The 24,003-nt window shown below is 36.9% G+C and overlaps 1 protein-coding gene, 2 long non-coding RNA genes and 1 pseudogene across 3 annotated transcripts in view; 3 read left to right on the top strand and 1 right to left on the bottom strand.

Moving 5' to 3' along the window:
- The window catches only part of LOC143894865 (uncharacterized), a 78,790-nt gene extending 73,494 nt beyond the window's left edge, over nucleotides 1-5,296 (top strand). The window contains exon 9 of the mRNA XM_077401513.1: nucleotides 5,031-5,296. Within this exon, the coding sequence (XP_077257639.1) occupies nucleotides 5,031-5,149 (119 nt within the window). The 3' untranslated portion in view covers nucleotides 5,150-5,296. The remainder of the gene's footprint in view (nucleotides 1-5,030) is intronic.
- A 3,808-nt stretch (nucleotides 5,297-9,104) lies between these two features.
- On the top strand, nucleotides 9,105-13,443 carry LOC143894871 (uncharacterized). Its single transcript, XR_013256190.1, has 3 exons — nucleotides 9,105-9,310; nucleotides 12,574-12,736; nucleotides 12,884-13,443. It is a non-coding gene; the product is annotated as an uncharacterized LOC143894871 (long non-coding RNA).
- Nucleotides 13,444-18,034: 4,591 nt separating this feature from the next.
- On the top strand, nucleotides 18,035-20,753 carry LOC143894857 (uncharacterized). Its single transcript, XR_013256188.1, has 3 exons — nucleotides 18,035-18,432; nucleotides 18,831-18,937; nucleotides 19,873-20,753. It is a non-coding gene; the product is annotated as an uncharacterized LOC143894857 (long non-coding RNA).
- Nucleotides 20,754-22,796: 2,043 nt separating this feature from the next.
- LOC143894864 (uncharacterized) overlaps nucleotides 22,797-24,003 on the bottom strand; it is a 2,049-nt pseudogene continuing 842 nt past the window's right edge.

Raw genomic sequence — 24,003 nt, 5'->3', positions numbered from 1 at the left:
ATTTCTGTATCACATTCTTGATCAGCTTTGTTATTCATTCTATGATTTACAGCTTCTTCTGTATCTAAAAAGTAAAGTTGTGCAAATCGCGGAGCTTGCCCATCCGCTGGGCGCATTGCCGTCGAGGTCAAATGATGATATTGCTCATGAATTTTTAAACAATAAGGAGCATTGTTCACAACATCCAATGGATTTCTATTTCCCGGGGCACCCATGGAAGCCATAGCTAAAGCGCTGTTATATGAACGAATATTACTAAGGAAATTTTTTGATACATAATTATTTCCCATTTATAATTCTCTAATAAAATCAGGACAATTTATTGGTTTTAATTTAAGCTTGCCCTTTTGGCAACAATATGTAAATTTTCCATTTTTAGATTTTTCACATGCAAAGTTTAACGATTTGCAAAATTGACATTCTACATTCATGTGGCCAAGTGTATAAACTGGCACATTTATTTCATGTCCCTTGGAAATTAGCGCAATATGATGATTTAATTGTCTAGCTTGGTGCCTTCCCTGAGCATGTCTCTGGACATCAGCTTTGAGTCGTTGAGTCCTTGCGTCATTATTTTCATTGACCCTCTGCTGAGCATGTCTCTGAGCATCAGCTTCGAGTCGTTGAGTCCTTGCGTCATCATTTTCATTGACCCTCTGCTGAGCATGTCTCTGAGCATCAGCTTCGAGTCGTTGAGACCTTTCCTCCGAACTTTAAATTTTGCGCATTTGTCGTAAGCGCTTACTTTCGCGACTCACTTTAGTCAAATTTCCGTATTGCTTCCTCATAGAGGAAGCTTTGTAATGGTGAAAAAATTTTTTTTCGAGATTTTGATAGAAATAGGTTTAGAATGTTCTAAAATGTCGAAAAATCATATTAGTAAAAAATGTCCGGAAGTATGTATGTATGTGTGTGTGTGTGTGTGTGTGTACGGATTTTTGTACACGCATCTACTTCTACAATTTTTTAGATACCAGTTTGAATTTTTGCACACAAATAGAGTATCCTAGAAAGTATGTCCTCCTCAAATTTTATTGAAATCGGTCTACCGGTATAGATTTTATGCAGATTTTCCTTTTTTTGAAAAATGTGTTTTACGCTGCTGTTTTCTCAATATTTGAGATAGCGATTAATTTTTAATTTTATTATATTTTCCAGTTTTTTCTACCCCTATTTCATATATAATTCATTAAAATTTGATTGATCAGATCTCGTATTACACACATTTGAAATTTCGAAGAATTCGTACATACATAGAAGCTTTATAAAACTTGATCTGATCAACCAAATTTTAACCAATTATATATGAAATAGGGGTAGAAAAGACTGGAAAATATAATAGAATTAAAAATAAATCGCTATCTCAAATATTTATAATATCGGGCTGATTTTTTTTATCGATAAAGTATTGTTTTAGTTTTTAAATGGACAAGTATTGCTTCCTCATAGAGGAAGCTTTGTAATGGTGAAAAAATTTTTTTTTGAGATTTTGATGGAAATAGGTTTAGAATGTTCTAAAATGTCGAAAAATCATATTAGTAAAAAATGTCCGGAAGTATGTATGTATGTGTGTGTGTGTGTGTGTGTGTACGGATTTTTGTACACGCATCTACTTCTACAATTTTTTAGATACCAGTTTGAATTTTTGCACACAAATAGAGTATCATAGAAAGTATGTCCTCCTCAAATTTTATTGAAATCGGTCTACCGGTATAGATTTTATGCAGATTTTCCTTTTTTTGAAAAATGTGTTTTACGCTGCCGCTTTCTCAATATTTGAGATAGCGATTTATTTTTAATTTTATTATATTTTCCAGTTTTTTCTACCCCTATTTCATATATAATTATATATGAAATAGGGGTAGAAAAGACTGGAAAATATAATAGAATTAAAAATAAATCGCTATCTCAAATATTTATAATATCGGGCTGATTTTTTTTTATCGATAAAGTATTGTTTTAGTTTTTAAGTGGACAAGTATTTTTAGTATTTTTTAGTGAATGTATATAATTATTTACGCAGTCCCCAAAAGAGTTAAGTGTGAAATCAGAACCTTTGCTAACAAAGCTTCCTCTATGAGGAAGCCAAAACAAATAAATACCGATAATTATACCTCGAATAAAATAAAAACTTGCACACTTAGGAACTATGAGGAAGCAATGTGCAAGTTTCTACTTGCACAATTAAAAACTACGAGGAAACAATGTGCAAGTTTCTACTTGTTTTCTCTTTTGAGGCATAATTATCTATAGATATAATCTATATATCTAAGTACCGTTTGTTAGTCTGTCTAACCGCGAACTACTTATTTACATTAATAGATCAATTTTCTTAATAGATCTTTTCTTTCTCTTGCTTATTCTGTTTTATTAATTTTTTATATAAGCGCACAGCAACCTTTTTTACAGGCGCACAGCAGCCCTTTTTTACAGGCGCACAGCAGCTCTGTATCGGCGGATAGTAGCCATTTTTTACAGGCGCACAGCAGCTCTGTATCGGCGAATAGTAGCCGTTTTTTTACAGGCGCACAGCAGCTCTGTATCGGCGAATAGTAGCCGTTTTTTTACAGGCGCACAGCAGCTCTTTGTCGGCGCACAGCACCCTTTTTAATACAGGCGCACAACTGCTCTGTATCAGCGCACAACAGCCTTTTTATATAATGTATTTTTTATATAATATATCTCTCAAATATCTAAAAAATATTTTTTTATATATAAGAAAAATGTAATAAGAATTTATTTATTACAAATTATAATACCAATATTTATTACAAATATTTAAACACATTTATTACATTTAAGGCTCCTGTTCACTCACTGCAGCCATCTTGGATTGATGACGTCAGTAGCGAGAAAATATATCATGAAAATTCTTGTGATTTACACTAAAATAAAAATGTTTTTGGTAATTATTTACAAAAAGACCCCACTCGCCAATGACCTTGACCTTGACATATGTTGTCAAGGTCACCCTCCTGAGTGACCTTCAGAAGTTTTTAGCCGGCGGTCGCTTTTTATTAAAAAGTTATTAACAAAAAAAAGTTTGGCGATCGCACCGATTTCAATGACCTTGATATATGTTGTCAAGGTCATGACCCCGAGTGACCTTCAGAAGGTTTTAGCCGTCGCTCGCTATTTATTAAAAAGTTATTAACAAAAAAAGTTTGGAAAATATAGCATATATAGGTGCATATATAGGTTAGTTGCCGCGCTTTAAACACTTAAATACTTTTAAAGCGTGTCACTAATCTACATAGGTACGATTTACTGCTTTAAATGTTGTGTTTTGGTAAAGCAGCGATTTTTTTGCAAAATAAAGTATTTTCTGCTTTAACAAAAAGACCTCAATTTATCAACAATTTACTGCTTTAAATGTTGTGTTTTGGTAAAGCAGCGATTTTCTCGCAAAATAAAGTATTCTCTGTTTTTTAAAAAAAGCGTAATATTAGTCGTTTATGCCTTCCAATACTCAAAATAGCTGCTATATTTTCCAAACTTTTTTTGTTACTAACTTTTTATCGATTAGCGACCGCCGGCTAAAAACATCTGAAGGTCACTCAGGAGGGTGACCTTGACAACATATGTCAAGATCAAGGTCATCGGCAGGTGGGGTCTTTTTGTAAATAATTACCAACACAATATTTAAAGCAGTAAATTGTTGATAAATTGAGGTCTTTTTGTTAAAGCAGAAAATACTTTATTTTGCAAAAAAATCGCTGCTTTACCAAAACATAACATTTAAAGCAGTAAATCGTACCTATGTAGATTAGTGACGCGCTTTAAAAGTATTTAAGTGATTTTTTTGCAAAATAAAGTATTTTCTGCTTTAACAAAAAGACTTCAATTTATCAACAATTTACTGCTTTAAATGTTGTGTTTTGGTAAAGCAGCGATTTTCTCGCAAAATAAAGTATTCTCTGTTTTAAAAAAAAGCGTAATATTAGTCGTTTATGCCTTCCAATACTCAAAATAGCTGCTATATTTTCCAAACTTTTTTTGTTAATAACTTTTTAATAAATAGCGAGCGACGGCTAAAATCTTCTGAAGGTCACTCGGGGTCATGACCTTGACAACATATATCAAGGTCATTGAAATCGGTGCGATCGCCAAACTTTTTTTTGTTAATAACTTTTTAATAAAAAGCGACCGCCGGCTAAAAACTTCTGAAGGTCACTCAGGAGGGTGACCTTGACAACATATGTCAAGGTCAAGGTCATTGGCGAGTGGGGTCTTTTTGTAAATAATTACCGTTGTGTTTTGGTAAAGCAGCGACTTTCTCGCAAAATAAAGTATTCTCTGCTTTAAAAAAAAGCCTAATATTAGTCGTTTATGCCTTTCAATACTCAAAATAGCTGCTATATTTTCCAAACTTTTTTTGTTAATAACTTTTTATCGAATAGCAACCGCCGGCTAAAAACTTCTGAAGGTCACTCAGGAGGGTGACCTTGACAACATATGTCAAGGTCAAGGTCATTGGCGAGTGGGGTCTTTTTGTAAATAATTACCGTTGTGTTTTGGTAAAGCAGCGACTTTCTCGCAAAATAAAGTATTCTCTGCTTTAAAAAAAAGCGTAATATTAGTCGTTTATGCCTTTCAATACTCAAAATAGCTGCTATATTTTCCAAACTTTTTTTGTTAATAACTTTTTATCGAATAGCGACCGCCGGCTAAAAACTTCTGAAGGTCACTCAGGAGGGTGACCTTGACAACATATGTCAAGATCAAGGTCATCGGCAGGTGGGGTCTTTTTGTAAATAATTACCAAAGACGAAAAGAGAATATTATAAGAAAGAGAGAGAGAGAAAGAGAGAGAGAGAGAGAGAGAGAGAGAGAGAGAGAGAGAGAGAGAGAGAGATTGATTGATTGATAGATTTATTATGCCCGAGCAATGGCTAAGGGGCAAAAGTGTATAAATGTAGTTATAAACATAATTATAAGCTCTCAACAAAATATAACGTAAGATTAACATATTATACTAATTCTAACGAAACTCTTAAAACTAACAAAATAGTACCGCTTGAACACAATAGAAAGGGAGGAGACCGATCACTCAGACTCTGACAAAAGCAAAAACTCGCGAAGAAGACTTTTAAAAGATGCTATGGATGCTGCCGATGTGACTGTATTAGGAAGTGAGTGCCAAAAATAAACAGCGGAAAGATGGAATGAATTTCTGTAAGCCACTGTTCTGTGAGCAGGAATATGGAAAGTTTGAACAGATAATTCAGCAAGACGATTAGATCGCTTGAGTGATGGATCAGGAAAGGTGAAAAGCTCAGACAAATAGGTGGGCGAACGCATGTGTAGAATACGATACATCTGGCAACCGAGAAAATAATGCCGTCTATTCTCAACAGAAAGCCATCCCAGTTGTCGTCTATACGGTGTGATATGGTCATCATGCCTAATATCGGAAATATATCGAATACAACAGTTAACTAGTCTTTGCAATTTGATGTTTAATTCTTTGGTCAGGCCATGATATACGAGACAGCAGTAATCAATGTGAGGTAAAATTAATGTTGTAACAAGTTTGATTCTAAGCTGTTTGGAAAGAGAGTTCTTGTTGAACTTCAATTTGTTCAACGCATGATGAACTTTCTGTGAGATAAGCGAGATGTGTCTCGTCCATGATAGATTAGATGTAAAAATAACACCTAAATTTCTTACCTCACAAACGAATGGTAAAGGCGTGCTGTTTACAACAATGGGTGGAAAACGACTGATATCAATACTACTTATGTGCGCTTGACTGCCAAATATAATAACCTTGAATTTTGCAGGGTTAAGCATGAGACCGTTAGACGTAGCATAGTCAGAAATAGCATTAGCATCTAACGAAATTAATTCCAATGCACGTAAGATGTTGGAAGGTAAGCATGAATAATAAATTTGAATGTCATCAGCAAAGATCATATGCATCACATAACGTAATATTTTATATATATCATTGATGAAAAGTAAAAACAAGAGAGGACCAAGTACAGAGCCCTGTGGGACTCCTGATGAGGTAAACAGCCATTCCGAAATATTACCAGTGTCATCAATAACCGCTTGAGAACGACCTGTTAAGTACGAAAAAATCCAATTGAGGACAGCATCTGAGAATCCAAGTTCTTTAAGCTTGATAAGCAACAGCAAATGGGGAACTGTATCAAACGCTTTACTAAAGTCGAAGAGTATCATGATGGTGATTAATCCATCATCAATGCCCTGTTTAATATCATTACTCACACGTAGCAGTGCTGACTGTGTGTTATAGCCCACACGATATGCAGATTGTCTGGGATTTAAGATGTCATGATCATGTAAGTAATCAAGAATTTGAGAAGCTACAATCTTCTCACATAATTTAGAAAGTTTAGACAGGTTTGCAATCGGTCTCGTGTCAGACGGTGATAGAGGTGTTCGAATTTTTGAGAGTAGACGAATGTAGGCTTTTTTCCATTCAGACGGAAACACAGAAGTGTCCAGAGATCGATTCATCATGGATGTTATTAGAGGCAGGATGAAAGGCAATGCAAGACGTAGAATGAACAAGGGAATTCCGTCTACACCCGATGCAAACGAGTGAAGAGGTTTTTCGGATAAAACCTTGGATACTGAATTCGACGAGATGGTAGAGAAGACGAATTCAGGGCGATCAGAGGGACCACTGATTGAAGCAATGGCTGAAATAAAGTTAGAGTAAGTACAGATCGGCTGAGGTTCGTAACAGATACATAGTATGTGTTTAACTTGTCAGGCAAGAAGAATTGCAAAGGAGAAGCAAAAGTGGATTTGGCGAGTCCAAGCCGAGCAAGCTCTTTCCAGAGTTTAGCAGGATTATTGACGCACATAAAGGAATTAAAGTAATATTCGCTCTTAGCTCGCCTGATGCCAGCATTAAACTTGTTACGGAAAAGTCTGTAAGTGACATAACCTAGGAGGCTATTAGCACGTTTGGCACGCTTATACAACTGATCACGAATACGTAACTTTGCCATCAGTTCCGAGGTAAGCCACTTTACAGGAGGCTTCTTAATTTCAAGGACACGAATAGGGGCAAAGACGTCAAGTGCACCCAATAAGCTGACAGACAGCACTTCGCACAAACTGTCCACGCCGGCATGACAGGGTAACGAGTCCAATTTGGCACGTACAGAGTCAGCAATGGAACGAAGGTAATCACAAAACTTAGAACCATCAATGCCCCTATAATTCCGTCGAGAAATAGTAGATGATAGGCAGAGTTTGGAATTAAGAGACACAGACAGCACAAGGAGATCATGACCGGCAATGAAAGGACACTGAGATTTAGAGAAGGACTTAATTTTTTCGACATCATCAATCACGAACACATCAAGCCAAGAATCAGAAGTCGCCGTGTGATAGGTAGGCCCAGAATCAATAATATGCAAAGCCAGACCAGACATGAGATCACGCAGGTAACTCACCTCAAAACTCGCAGACATAAGATTACAATTCAAGTCACCACCAACAATAATATTCTTATAAAGGTGAGAGAATTGGTTTAAGGACTCAACAAAATCGTGCAAGAAAAGACCTTTAGGTCTTCTATAAATAGTTGCAAAAAGAACGGATTCACCATCGGGTACACGTGCTTCAAACAGAATATATTCAGGCGAGTTAAAACAGATATTGCTGGAGGTGGCCAGAATTTTGACACGAAGAGATTTATGCACATAGCACGCAACCCCACCGCCCATACGTCCCACTTTATCATTACGAATTAGGAAGTAATCGCTTAACGCCACAGTGACGTCGGAAATGCTCTCATTCAGCCACGTTTCAGAAATGGATATAATATGGAAGAAGCGAGTGGCAAAAAACATTCTGATATAATCCATGTGACCGCGCAGAGAGTTGGCATTAAATTGAGCAACTCGAAAACAGGCAAACTGAGAACACCCGCCATCGCGAACGGCAGAAGTTGAAGGGTCGGAGCCCGCATGTCAAACAAGTTTGCTAAGATCTGCAACCGAGTCAATAAAAATAGCAGGCTTGCCATCAGATTGCCTGACAAGAATGCGACCCGCCCTTACCCAGACATACCTATAAGACCGCTCTCTGGCGATTTTCTTTGTTTGTTGCAACAGATCGTGAATATTTTTGGGGAGTAGCTCATTGACATGCACGCTCCGACTGGAGTCGTTGCCGCAGACCTCCCTCTGCGTGAGCGACCGCCGAGTCCGCTTCCTCGCCATAACCACATCGCAAACAGCCTTCGAAGCCAGAGTAACAATTAGGGAGCCAGTCTGCGATGTACGAGTCGGCGAGGGGCGAAGGTCAGCAGTCCCAACCGGCAGAGGTTTACGTACAACAGGTCGAACGTCCAGAATGTGGCAGGATAGTTCAGGAATTTCTAAACTGTTAAATAACCTGCTTGCACATTCAGACGGAGCTACAGACATCTCGGCGGGAACTCCCGATATAATAATTTCATTCGCGGTATAGACATTCCGTGCAGGAGGAGAAAGCGCACGATCCTCCTTAAGCACACGGATCTCATTAGTGAGAGCATCGCAACGCTGCTCCAATTCAACAATACGTTGACTATTGCGCTCAACACCACTCGCAATGCAATTCAGTTTGTCAAGCTTGTCACTCAGCACGCTATTCGTACGCTGTTGCTCCTCAACGAAGGCAGAAAATTTTGCACTCAGCACACTATTCGTACGCTGTTGCTCCTCGACGAAGGCAGAAAATTGTGCATTCGACTCCCTCAGCTGCTCGGTCAGTAAAAATAAAAGGCTATTTGTTGTGTCACCTTGAGACTGCGAAACCGGCTGAGACTGTAACAGAGACTGTGCATCGCCACTTGCAGAGGTTGACATGGTGTCAAAATCAAGTGCTCGCTCAGCATGCCCGATGCCGGGCGTAAGAGGCAGAATGTTGAGTAGCGACTTGCAACAGGAGTCAGCGTATCTGGTAACTGCATACGGTTTAACGCAACCCGGGTGAAACGCTCTCTTACATTCACATTCAACGGAGTTAGTCGCTATTTGTTTATTGCACCTAGCACACTGCATCTCCCTACTGTCGCTCACGCAAGTATAAGACTACCCGAAGAGCATGCACGCACCAGACGATCACGCCACACGATGCGAAAATATGCTGGTTCAGAAGATCGCGGTTGGCACCACACGACAACCAATCAGAAGAGGAGGCAGGAGCAGTCCACACTAGGCAGGCGCATGCCCGCGAACGGCACGCTGATTGAAAAGTGCAAGAACAGATCGACAGGCCAGGCGCATGCGCAGCAGGAAGCAACACCACGCTCAGGCAATTCCAAGACCCCGCAATTGAGGTTAGATCACACAATGATTTTCCTTGAAAATACTCAGAGCAGGGAAGAGAGAGAGCAGAGAGAGAGAGAGAGAGAGAGAGAGAGAGAGAGAGAGAGAATGAATGAATGAATGAATGAATGACCTTTATTAGCTTTCTCAGCTATTTTTACATACTACATATTTATACATACAACAGAACGTACTCTTTTAGCACACGTTTGAACATTTTTAGTTCTTCGCATCTTTTAATTTCGGCTGGCAGTGCGTTATACATTTTTACTCCTTCATAGAAAATACTTTTTTGCGCATTTCTCGTCCTACGAAACACTATTGCTATATCGCCGGTTTGTCTGGTTTGCCTATCAGTGTTCTTTCCCACTAATTCTAGACGGTCTTTTAATTGTTCCGGTAGCATGTTGTTCACCGCTTTAAAGATAAATGTACACACATTATAATATAGCCTCTGTCTTATGGACATAAACTGCAGCGCTTGCAGCATATGCTCCACTTTGGTATATCTATTGCATTGCAGTATGACTCTCATAGCTCGATTTTGCGCTTTTTGCAGCCTGGTTAGCTCCGTTTCACTCATGTCAATTAATAACGTTGCACAATACTCAAAATGAGGAGCTATGATTGTCTTATATATCGTGCATCTGGTATAAGCCGATATGTAATTACCTATTCTATTAAGAAAACTCGTTTTTTTTTTCTATTTTCTTTAGCATATAATCACAGTGATCTCTAAATCTAAGCCTATCGTCAATCATTATACCTAGGTATTTCATCATTTCGACACGCTCTATCTCAGTTCCATCTAAGCATGTCAACATAATATTACCTCTTAGCTCTTTTCTTACACTTCTAATTATCATATATTTCGTTTTCCCTGCATTCATTTTTAATTTATTTATATTCATCCACTTTTCTCTCTCTCTCTCTCTCTCTCTCTCTCTCTCTCTCTCTCTCTTTCTACTATAACAAACATCGAATTCATTTTCCTTTCTAGTTCTGCGCTACTTTCTCCCTCTACATATATTAAAGTATCATCGGCAAACATTTTTATCTTACACTCTTCTTGACAGACTTTGATTATATCATTTATGTAAAGTATAAATAACAAAGGTCCCAATACAGATCCCTGTGGAACTCCATATTCCGTTGTCATTAATTTTGACCATTTATTATTAAATCTCACCTTCTGAGTTCTATTCGTTAGATATGAATTAAACCATTCAAGAACCTTACCTCTGATTCCATATTGATATAATTTTCCTAGTAATCTTTCCCTATCTACTGTTTCAAACGCTCGCTTCAGATCCATGAAAATTACCCCCACCATTCTCCCTTCACTAACCTACCGCGACACACCAACAATTCGATTCTAATTTTCTTACTAACACTGTCTCGTAAACAATATCATTCCTTACATATAGAACAACGCCTCCTGTATTTCTATTCTCAGCATTACATCTAGTTATACTATAACCAGAAACGTTCACTTCACTGTCTTCAATATTCTCGGTCAATCTGGTCTCCGAAAATGCTAAAAACGCAGGATATATTTTCTTCATAATCCGATGTTGAATCTCATCCTTATGCGCTGTCAAGCTCTGCGCATTTGTATATAATAAAATTTCTTCTTTCTTCTGTCGTTGCTATTCCTCTTCCCAGCCTGCTCTCCTCTTCTCTTCCTGTAACGCCCTTATAAAGGTCGGACATTCCCGGCTAATAGCTTCATGGTCGTCATTTATCTTCAAATTGTATGTTCGATTTTTGAACATACAGTTCACACACTTTTTCTCCGTCGCTGTACAAACACGCGAGTTATGATTCCCCGCGCATTTGTAGCATGTTTCATCTCTCTTACAATTTTTCGCGATATGAAAATATCCCCAGCACTTGAAACATCTTTTGACACTGATGTGATCAAATGCAGGACACTTTTTCCATCCTACATTTAGTTTTGCTTTCTGCAATATCATCTCATGTGTTTCTTCATCTACTTCCACTATTATTGATCCTTCTTCATTTCCTCTTCTTTGATCATTCTTTACTTTGACCATTCTCTTCACAATTCGCATATTTACTGTATCTATTTTATTTTGCTTCTTTATTGTACTTATAAGTTTATTATCATCTAAGTTCATCTCTTCTATATTTATATTAATAACTTTCACCTTTGGTTTTGACTTAGATGATTCCGTTACTTTATAATTCTCTCCCAGTTTAGCCTGAACTGTCTCTTTCAGCTTTTTTACCTCCTCTCCAGTTTCACATCCCATGATTACTACTCCTTTGCTTCCTTTTTTTAATAAACAATAAGTCTGATAAAGTCTTACTAACTTCATCACAGACTGTCTTAACATCACAATTGAATACCGGTACACTACGTTAATATAGTAAGAAATCAACTTATTTCCGTAAATTGTTTCAAATTCAAACATCACTCTAAAACTTTGATAAAAAGTACATGTGCTTTATTTTTTCTCAATGTTTGAAGTTGATTATTTATGTAGTTATCTATAATTATTATGTACAGGTCTGGAAGCATCCGTGGCGGAATTAAAACTAAAAGTAGATAATATGCGTGTAAAACTGACTTGGTACTTATAAATCAATGTAAATTGAATAGATTTGTACTGCCGGAGGAAAAAATATTCTGTAAACCTTCAAACATTCCTGCACTTCCTTTAGAAACTATTGAACAGGTCAAAAGGTTTGAAAAATTTCTGTCAATTGACGTGCAGCTTGCAGACACAGTAAATGATGTTTTATATGTTTTTATAGTAAATATTTAGTTTAATAAAGTCATCCCTATAATAACCTTGATCTTGATTTTTATAAAAACTTTGAGACATCTTGCTAAGGTCAAAATCATGAGAGATAGCTCTACTCAATATTTTTACGTAAAGTTGTAAGCTTGGAAAAGAAATATTAAAAATATCATTTCTGCACGATTGTGATAAAAGTGGAAGTATACTCTTTAATTTAACTCTCGTAAAACACTCTAAACGCTGCTCCTTAAAAAATTGTATCCAATTAAACTGACAATCAGTATACCCTAAGTTTATATAAATGACCTATCCTAGAATTATTGTTGTATGTTTAAGATTTTGCTACATTTCCTTTAATACTCTTCTGTCATTTTTTTTGGTCGAAGTTGACAAACGTTGTTAGTGGAAGTGTTGCAAGTTTTTATTATTAATTATTAGATTATATATTTCTTTACTTGATAAAATGTAACGGCGTATCTGTTTCTATCAATCTCCTTTTATTTCAGTGTTACTATTTCAAATCTCTTCCTTTGGGAAATGATGAAGCTCGAGCAGTATCTAAACTTATGTCAAACCTCATGAGTAACTCTCTTGCCCAAGAGTATAACTTCGATGGTCATGGAACTAAATTGGCTTTCAAATCCACAAAATTATGGGAATTGGTACAAGGTATAATGTCTGAATGAGTAGTTGAGTTCCGTGAAATGTATGTGCGCATGTGCATATATGTATATAAAATGCGCTTTTCAGAATCCAACTAGTTCTTTTTTTTAAGCAAATGTTGATATTTTTTAATCCATACGTTTATTTTTTTAGGTACATTGTTGTTAAAATTTGAAGAAAGTGATCTGAGTGAAGCATTGAAGTCTCTCAGATCATGGCTGCGAAATGCCAAAGAAAGAATGAAACCTGCACATTAGTATTACAGCTTTATTGTGATGTAGAAATATTGACATGCAGCACCAGAGGTGCAAGATAGTTCAAGCTTTTGATACACTGCGAGATAGACCAAATAATTCTGTAAGAGAACCCTGCAGGGTGTTTATCGCGAAGAGCCACTGTTGCGATGGCCGAGTCTCGTAGATCATCCTAGTAGGACAATCATAGAGTTACGCGTTTGTGTTTAGACGCGCTAGTAAATTTTATTTTATTTTATTTTTTTATTTTTACGATTCTGATAAAAATGTGGGAGCGAGGGTTCATAGAGAGAGAGTGGATTTGTGAATCTGGCGTTCAATTGCGGATGTCTTGTTATAAACATGTAAGTGCGAGTTCGTCAATTTCTGCCCACTTAACTATAGCGAATGAGAAAATTGCTAAATAATAAAATAATTATAATGACATTAGTATATATAATACACATACCATATATATATATATATATATATATGTGGGGCATTCTCCGTGAAATCAGACACCCCCTCTGTCCAAAAATTGGAGTCACCTAAAAAATTCTTTCGTTGCTCATTTTATAGCTACACATATGTAGTTTTAGTAGAGCTGCGGCCTTTTGAAAAATCAACATGGCGGACCCCAATATGGTGGCCGAAGTCTGCGGGTAACGAGGTACGACAGATGAAATCGTTACTTGGAAGTTATAGACTTGGATGTCTAGACATCCAAGAATGTTCAGACTAGGATGTTCAGACTTGGAAGTTATGTCATAGAAAAATGTGTTAATGTGTTTATTTAGTAGTTAGCATTGAATCCATGGAAAAAATAAATTTTTAGTTTGTCCAAAACCAATATGGCGGCCAAATTATCCGTGAAATGCTAAAAAATAACTATTTCGTTCTTTAAAACGTACAAACTGCGTTCAATTTTCATGAAAATTTATATCATGATACATTTTAAGATATTGATCATAAATTAACAATTGGGACGTCGTATTTGAATATAACGAAACCCAATATGGCGGCTGTATATTCCAAAAATGTTAAAAACGAATGACGTCAATATTCAAATCATACAAACTCTTTCCAATTACACATTTTGTTGCTTGCGATTTGTTAAGTGTTCCTAGGTAATTGTGAGGTGCAGAATCCAAGTATACCGTCAGATTTGTGGTCTATCAGATCTAGTTTACGAGATACGGCATATATGCCTTAGTATCTGAATAAGTCCATAAACCGATAAAAAATCATCTCATTTGTTAACTTAAGTACATTTCTGGTTACACTGGTCGACAAAATATGAACTTTTTCTCTATTTTGACATTGAATAAGTAAGTGAAGGCAAGACAGGTAGTTTTTCGAGCCAGTGAAGTCAAGAGAGAGAGACTGTCCAGCCAGTGAAGGCAGGAGAGACAGATTGTCCGGCCAGTGAAGGCAGGAGAGACAGACTGTCCGGCCAGTGAAGGCAGGAGAGACAGATTGTCCGGCCAGTGAAGGCAGGAGAAATAGATTGTCCGGCCAGTGAAGGCAGGAGAAACAGATTGTCCGGCCAGTGAAGGCAAGAGAGACAGACTGTCCAGCCAGTGAAGGCAGGAGAGACAGATTGTCCGGCCAGTGAAGGCAGGAGAGACAGACTGTCCGGCCAGTGAAGGCAGGAGAGACAGATTGTCCGGCCAGTGAAAACAGGAGAAATAGATTGTCCGGCCAGTGAAGGCAGGAGAAACAGACTGTCCAGCCAGTGAAGGCAGGAGAGACAGATTGTCCGGCCAGTGAAGGCAGGAGAGACAGACTGTCCGGCCAGTGAAGGCAGGAGAGACAGATTGTCCGGCCAGTGAAGGCAGGAGAAATAGATTGTCCGGCCAGTGAAGGCAGGAGAAACAGATTGTCCGGCCAGTGAAGGCAAGAGAGACAGACTGTCCAGCCAGTGAAGGCAGGAGAGACAGATTGTCCGGCCAGTGAAGGCAGGAGAGACAGACTGTCCGGCCAGTGAAGGCAGGAGAGACAGATTGTCCGGCCAGTGAAGGCAGGAGAAATAGATTGTCCGGCCAGTGAAGGCAGGAGAAACAGATTATCCGGCCAGTGAAGGCAAGAGAGACAGACTGTCCAGCCAGTGAAGGCAGGAGAGACAGATTGTCCGGCCAGTGAAGGCAGGAGAGACAGACTGTCCGGCCAGTGAAGGCAGGAGAGACAGATTGTCCGGCCAGTGAAGGCAGGAGAAATAGATTGTCCGGCCAGTGAAGGCAGGAGAAACAGATTGTCCGGCCAGTGAAGGCAAGAGAGACAGACTGTCCGGCCAGTGAAGGCAGGAGAGACAGATTGTCCGGCCAGTGAAGGCAGGAGAGACAGACTGTCCGGTCAGTGAAGGCAGGAGAGACAGACTGTCCGGCCAGTGAAGGCTGGAGAGACAGATTGTCCGGCCAGTGAAGGCAGGAGAAATAGATTGTCCGGCCAGTGAAGGCAGGAGAAACAGATTGTTCGGCCAGTGAAGACAAGAGAGACAGACTGTCCAGCCAGTGAAGGCAGGAGAGACAGATTGTCCGGCCAGTGAAGGCAGGAGAGACAGACTGTCCGGCCAGTGAAGGCAGGAGAGACAGATTGTCCGGCCAGTGAAGGCAGGAGAGACAGATTGTCCGACCAGTGAAAGCAAGAGAGACAGATTGTCCGGCCAGTGAAGACATAGTCAAAAATAAAAAAATAATGAAAATTCTTAAAAATTTGAAAAAGTAAAAAAAAAGCAATTAAAAAATACCGTAACACTCAAATTAATAATAATTAGAACGAGTCTGTATGATTTGAATATCGACGTCATTATTTTTTAACATTTTTCGAATATACAGCCGCCATATTGGGTTTCGTTATATTCAAATACGACGTCCCAATTGTTAATTTATGATCAACATCTTAAAATGTATCATGATATAAATTTTCATGAAAATTGAACGCAGTTTGTACGTTTTAAAGAACGAAATAGTTATTTTTTAGCATTTCACGGATAATTTGGCCGCCATATTGGTTTTGGACAAACTAAAAATTTATTTTTTCCATGGATTCAATGCTAACTACTAAATAAACACATTAACACATTTTTCTATGACAGTCTATAACTTCCAAGTAACGATTTCATCTGTCGTACCTCGTTACCCGCAGACTTCGGCCACCATATTGGGGTCCGCCATGTTGATTTTTCAAAAGGCCGCAGCTCTACTAAAACTACATATGTGTAGCTATAAAATGAGCCCCGAAAGAATTTTTTAGGTGACTCCAATTTTTGGACAGAGGGGGTGTCTGATTTCACGGAGAATGCCCCATATATATATATACTGAGACGATACTGAAGCATCATCATCTTTTGTATCATTTGTTCATTTGTTTTTATCTTACTGCGTTTGTCTTTTATTATTAATACAATACTAAGATGACTCGGTTTCGACTCGGTATCTTGTGTGTAAATATATATCCGCTCATAAAAAAACCGTGTAAGAATAACTAATAAAAAAATATGTATACAAATGCAACGAGGGCAAGTCTTATCGACAAATCTTCCTTGCACTCCCCTTTTTCAGGATTTCCACATTTTACAGTGTTAACCCAGCCGGAACGCTGACGTCGATTCGACGTCTAACCGACGTCGGAGCGAGCTAGATTACGTCTAATCTAAATGCACATCTACAAATATGACAATTTAGACGTCTCCTGCTCTGAGTATTTTTACAATTTATATGTAATACATTGAGCATCGGAAAATAATTTTCCATAAAATTTCGAGATTTCATATTTTGTAAACTCGCGCTATCCTTAGACGTGTATTCGACGTCTAGTCGACGTCTAATATGTACCTTTCATATTTTGCTAACTCGCGCTATCCTTAGACGTATATTCGACGTCTAGTCGACGTCTAATATGTACCTTTTGATTTTTGCATTAAAATATATAAATGTTCGCACTTGCTTAAATTTTGGAATAAAGATTTGAAGTAAAAAATATTGCACGTGCCGCAACGTTAACTTGAGGTCTTTCTCATTCCTACATTATACAGATAAATCACACTCATGCATATTATGATTGCTTTCTAGTAATTAAACGACACAAGTTGACATAAGCGTCACTCTATCTTTGTTGTTCACTATAGATGTTGAAAAAAGATAGAATGACGCTTGTGTCAATTTGTGTCGCTAAATGAAAAGCACTCATTAGTAGTTATAAAATCTAGAATATTTTCTTGCTCATTGGTTCTCGAAACGACAAACAATCAAAATTGCGTTAATTGCGGGACACGAAAGTGCATTTTGGTTGGAGGATTACGTCAGTGTTGTGTGAAGGTAAGTGAGAATTTTTTTCCATATAAATGTATTTTTGTGTACAATTTAAGCGTATTTAAAATATTTTTGTCGTTAAAAAAAAATTTGACATTTCACAGAGGACTATTATGGCTCAGATGCAGGCCGAAGAGGTGGGAATGAGGAGCATGCGATTATAAAAAAAATATAATTTTTTTACATAAAAAATATCTTTCACACTCCAAATAGTCCAAATTCGTCTTTTCTTATTCAGAAATTCTTTTTCTGGCATCCTTAAAGTCTTTCTGTACCACTTAAAAATTACCAAATTTCTGGCAACGAAATTAAGTATTCCTATTTAATTAACAATTATCTCACATTTTTTTCTCATTCGCACTACTCTTAGCTTTAATTTGCGTGCTAAAACATTAAATTTCGTCAATTTGTTCGTGAGTTATGAATTTTTAAATGAAAATATTTAAATAAATAATTTCCAAATTTTATTTACATTGATTTTTAGTCGAAGGTATAAAGATATTATAATAATTTTTGGGGAATTTTTCAAAGTTATTAACATACTGAAAAACGCGTGGGACACAAAAGTGCATGGTTGGAGGAATTAAGTGGCGGAAAAAAACGTTGGAGAAATTAGTGTTAATTACTTTTCAAAAACTAATTAATGGTAATCTAATGCTTAATTTGTTTTTTAAATTTGTACGGTTTTGAATTTGGCGGTTATAACTATCGCGACTTTGAGCGTCAGCCAATCAAATCATCTTAGCTATCATATGTGTACGCAACTTACGCGGCCGGCGGCGTGGATGCTATAGTATGTTACTTGATATTCAACAAGTCGAGTCGCGTTAACGGTGTGTTGTGTGCACGAGGCGTCAATTAAAGAAAAATCGATCGAATACCGCGGATATATCAGGATATATCGAATATATCGAGCCTCGTAACGCGAGTTACCGCATCAGTACCGAGTATATACCGAGATACGAAAGCCGCACGCCGATCCGGCCGATCGCAATCGCAGCGTGCGTTGCCGCACGACGAGGCCGTCGAAACTCCGACGAGGGTACGGTGATGCATGATCGCACCTCATCCACGCCTGAGGTATTTAGCCAGAATCCGGGGCGGAACTGAAGGCACTAATTTTTCCTCAACCGAGGGAATTAACCTCAACAAAAAAAAGGTATGTGACTAAAATACATTTAGGTTGTGTGTGTGCGTGTGCGTGTGCGTGTGCGTGCGTGTGCGTGCGTGTGTGATGGCAGAGAACGAGACGTCTGTCGACTACACAGCATAAAGCGCCTATGTCTCTCGTTCTCTGCCATCAGCCTAGGGTCATAATTCCAACGTCTGTTAACCTCTAAATCGACAGTTAACTTTCAAAATAGCGAATTTTTGTTGTCTATTCCAAAGTGTTAACCGTCGGTTAAAGGTTAACAGATGTTGAAAATAGTGACCCTTAGCACCCGCAGGGAGGATTGATTCGCACGCATAATCCTACGAGTTCATTAAGCTCGAGTTCGTCGCTGCGGACACACAGCATACCACACACACTCATTAACATACATTTCTCTTTTCCAGATTTCATATTTGATTGTGACCGTGTATCGAGCCCGTTTAGGAGATCAAGTATTAATTATTATAAGAGGGAGTTAAAAATAAGGACGAATAGTATGGCTGACCTTCCAGTAAGTACACATTTGTACTTTTTTTATTACGTTTTTTGTTATTGTCAATGTTAAAAGCTTTGTTGCATCAAAAATGTAAATTTTTCACATTTGCTCAAATTTTATTTTTTTTGTACAATTAAATAACTGTTATCTAATGCGTCAATTTTTTGGTTTATAAAGTATATATTCTCAATAAAAAATGTTTTATATGGAAAAATAATAAATAATAAAAATTAGAAAATAAAAGAATATTTCTTGCATTGTTTTTTTTACAAAAAAAAATCTGAGCAAATGTGAAAAATTTTCTCTTATATACAATCATGTATAATCTAATAAAGATACATTAAACCGTTATTTACTAAAATAAAAATAATAGTATACAAACCTGGTAAAAAAGTTTTTATATAAAAACATAAATATATACAAATAAAAATATATAAATACAAATATACATATATATATATATATATATATATATAATATTATAATATTTTATATAATATTATATGATTATCTATATTAACATCCATACTATGTTTTTTTCTCTTATATAATCTCTGTTCGTATGTATACAGGAAAAATAATAAGAAAAAGAATTAGAAAATAATTAAAAGGATAATTTCTGCATTGTTTTTTTACAAAAGAATAAAATCTGAGCAAATGTGAAAAACTTGCTCATATATAATCATATATAATGTAATAATTGTATATATAATTTTATAAACAGAGATTATACAAGAGAAAAAACATAGTATGGACATATATGGACATATTTCATATAATATTTTATATAATATTATATGATTATATATATATTTGTATTTGTTTTTATATAAAAATTTTTTTACTAGGTATGTATACTATTATTTTTATTTTAGTAAATAACGGTTTAATGTATCTTGTTAATATGGATGTCTTATCCTCTAATAATTTTATTATTTCTTGTTTTGCAGGGGCTTTATCACTTAAATTTCCGGACAGCAACCTTGATACAGAACTTAAAACCATAAAGTCATGGCTACGAAATGCTAGCGGTAGGAAACAAAAGGAATATATTGGCTCTGATAGTCATTAGAAAAACATTTTCTCTCGCCCACCTACCGAACACACACGTCCGAGCGATAAAAGCGTGAAGGCGCGAGAGAAGGCCTGCTATGGAGTAAACATCGGAACGCAGAGCAACCGGATGGAGCAACAAACTTGGGAAAGCGGACTCGATTAGGGGCTATCATGAGCTGTAAGGAACGTGCGCGAACCATCTTTCCGCAGAGATGACTTTGTTATCGTTGATCTCATTGACCGTTTCGGGTGCGGCATAATTTTTTTTATTTATATATATTTATGTATACGCGCGCGCATAGGTATCTGTATCTAGGTGTGTATTTTTTGTGTATATGTACGTGTACAGTTGGGCCTAATCTTCACTTGCTTTGAAACAATATATTCTTTTCTTCACGATTGCGTCTACGATTATACGTACTATATAAGAGTTACTTTACTATATAAGACTTTCTTTAGATCTTAATTAGCTAGCCAGCCAACTTACACTGATCTCTCTTCTTTAGAGATATTTTTTAGAGATGACCGTTTCGGGTGCGGCATAATTTTTTTTTATTTATATATATTTATGTATACGCGCGCGCATAGGTATCTGTATCTAGGTGTGTATTTTTTGTGTATATGTACAGTTGGGCCTAATCTTCACTTGCTTCGAAACAATATGTTTTTTTCTTCACGATTGCGTCTACGATTACGTACTATATAAGAGTTACTTTACTATATAAGACTTTCTTTAGATCTTAATTAGCTAGCCAGCCAACTTACACTGATCTCTCTTTTTTAGAGATATTCTTTTATATAAGATTAAATAGTAACCTAACAGTATGATTTCTCCATTTTGATAAAAATTTTTAGAGGTTCTGTAACGTCTTCAATTTTTATACGGACTGTTTTTATGTATATTTTATTAAAAACATAATATATGTTTAATATAGTATATGGTTTTATGTATTAAAGAAATTTTTTAAATTAAATGTTTTTCACTCTTTCTCTCTAACAAGATCCGACTATGTATTTTAGGCATTTTTAGGCTGGTATTTATTGATCAGATTTTATATTTACGATCGTCTTAAGTTTACCTTGAAAGTTTACGTTTTGTAGTCATCAATAAAACTATCTAATATACAACATCTGAAATTGAACTTAAAATAATACGATTTTAAATATAAGATCCAACTATAAATATTGGGCTTATGTCCATTTCTGCCAATGCAGATTAACGTTAATCTTGGTTTAATTTACTTTTTATTTTTTTCTAATTCTTAAAATTAGAAAAGAATAAAAAATTAGTTAAACCAAGATTAAAGTTAATCGGGATTGGTAGAAATGGACATTTTAGACATTTAAAACTAACATTGATAAGGGCCTAAGCAGAATGGCTGTCTTATAACCTTAAGGCAGTGTTTTATGCTTTAAGTCTTTGTCTTATGTAACGCACAATACTGTACAGTACAGTATTGTGCGTTACATAAGACAAAGATTTAAGGCATAAAACACTGCCAAAACAGCCATTCTGCTTAGGCCCTATCATGTCGATAAGACGTCGGTAAGACGTCGAAATCCGAGATCGATAAGACGTCGATAAGACGTCGAAATCTGAGATCGATTAGACGTCGTCGATTAGACGTCGAAAAGATGCCCATTTTTAGGTCGATGTCGACCTTAATTTAGATTAGATGTAGCTGGTCTATAGATGTAGCTTTAGACGTCGGATCGACGTCGAATCGACGTGACTATTCCGGCTGGGAAGTACCAAATATCAGTGTGATTTAAATAGTTTATTTAACATACTCGTATTAAATACATCAACTTGTATGGGATACAACGCAATAAGCAGACCGAATGAGCAAAAAGGTCTGTCGATATTCAGAACCGTTGTTTAAAACAATGAATTATTTCGCTGCTAATTTCAATTAGTGAGAATAGATGCGAGTTCTGAATACAGACTACGAAGAACGCTAAGAGTGAATAAAGAATGAAAAAAAAAGATGAGTAAATAACGAATCTCTTTGAGGAAAAGGACAGTTTTCGAGAGACAGAATTAAGGTACGTAGAATGATCTAACATTTATATGTATGTACTCCTTGGTAACATTTTTCCCAGAAATTAAATATTTTGAAAAATATTGTGCCATACTTTAAATTCCTTATCTTGTATAAATGAGTACGTATTATTATTTAGTAATAAGTAAATTAGTCCTTTTACTTTAGAGGTAGGTCTATTATACGTTTATAATACGTCTATTACGCAGAACGTCTATTAGACGTCTATTATATGCATCTAAAAAAGGCCACTTAGACGTCTATCTAGATGCGTCTATCGATCTAAGTTAGATGCGTCTGATAGACGTTTGCTAGATGTCTATCCGATCTCGCGCTTCTCCCTATTGTTTCACTCACTCACTCAAGATTTGTCTGGTGGTTCCTCTCCGGGATGTACCGCCGTCTAAAGATCCGTTTCCGTATTGCAGGCGCAGAATTGGCAAGATGTCCTTTCGTCCGGTTGACAGATCCCACCGCTGCCACCAATTTGTTGTGCCGTACCTTGGACTGTAGGGACGGCACGGAGTTCTTTAGGATCCGTCGGGACGAGGAATAATCACTTTGCCAGATTCTTATGTTGTATAACGTTTAATAAACTTCTTGTTAGATTGGTACAGATCTCTTCTTATTTCACTGCCCTGACTCGCGGGCGTTCAATACAATAAATTACGTTCGGTCGTGCGCGTTATCGCCTTTCGGTCTAGACTGCCCGCCGCTTTTTGGAAAGTCGGGCTTTTATTACTTGCGCATTAGTTTCCGCGATGCTGATTTAGCTGTCAGCGCTTTTGCTTCCGGGTGAGTGCCCTGGAAGCTACTTGCGAAACCCGGAAGGCCACCTCAGGTGAATTTGGCAAGATTCGGAATGCCACCTCAGGTGAGTTTGGCAAGACCCGGAAGTAACGCTGACAGCTAGGTGTCGCAATTAGGGAGCGGTGACTTTCGCCACACAACACAACACTACCATTGACAGTTTTAAAACAGGAGTCCTTTTTACCTATTTTAAAATACACATTACCAATAGTAACCTTACGATATTGTGGGCCACAAATAATTTCATCTGCAATGTAGTTTTTAAAAAAAGCACAAACTGATTAGGCTTAGAATCAAGAATAATTTCAATTTTTTTCTTTTTTTCTAAATCACGTCTAGCTATCTACTGCAACGGTTTATAACCCGATCGCAGGGAATTCTTCATAGACTTCAGACGGTTTTTATAGCAAAAGGCACTGAAATTATCTATAGCTCCATGTTCCTGACATTCCTTAGGTAAGTGCAGACTGAGTGAGTGTACATTATACACTACAAAACTCGTTCCATAAAGAACTATTGAAAATAAGAAATAAAAGTTTTAATAAATTGCTCAGCAAGGTGGAGATGAGTATAAACAAGAGTAGAACTAGCCAAAATATAGGCAGCACTATGCAAAAAAAGAAACTGTTTGTAGATGTTATCATGAATCAAATTTTTGAAAGCAACAATACCGACATACAAGAGTATGCGACAAAATTCAGTGGCCTTGAACAGTTTAAAATCGTTTAGAGATCTTGGTTTTTGATTAAAATCATAGGGACAGAATTCCTTAAGAAACACAAGACTTCAGATATAAGATTGATGATATCTCTATGAAGTTTCCATACTCCAACAACAAATAACTAAAAATAAAGCAGCCTCTTAAACACACCAATATATAAAAGATGCATTGCATCAAGACGGAATTGTGACACAAAGCCCAGTTCCTAATCTTTCAAGTGGTGATATTCTTTCATGGTGTTGAGGTTGCTTGCGATTTCTGAACGACTCATCTGTACGGAGGAGTTGATTAAGATCCACGAAAGTAATCCTGTGATTATGGTATTTTCCAATGACAGTGCATTTCTCACAACCTGCATAACCTAAGTGCCCTTTACAACATTTAATAAATGCCCTTGCAGAAGCATCTAGAACATAATTTCTAATTACAACTTCATAATTGTTACTCTCATA

The sequence above is a fragment of the Temnothorax americanus genome, unplaced genomic scaffold (assembly GCF_048541705.1).
Source record: "Temnothorax americanus isolate GAGA-0224 unplaced genomic scaffold, ASM4854170v1 Scaffold145, whole genome shotgun sequence".
Classification (NCBI taxonomy): Eukaryota; Metazoa; Arthropoda; class Insecta; order Hymenoptera; family Formicidae; genus Temnothorax; species Temnothorax americanus.
This window is presented reverse-complemented; position numbering and strand designations above follow the sequence as displayed.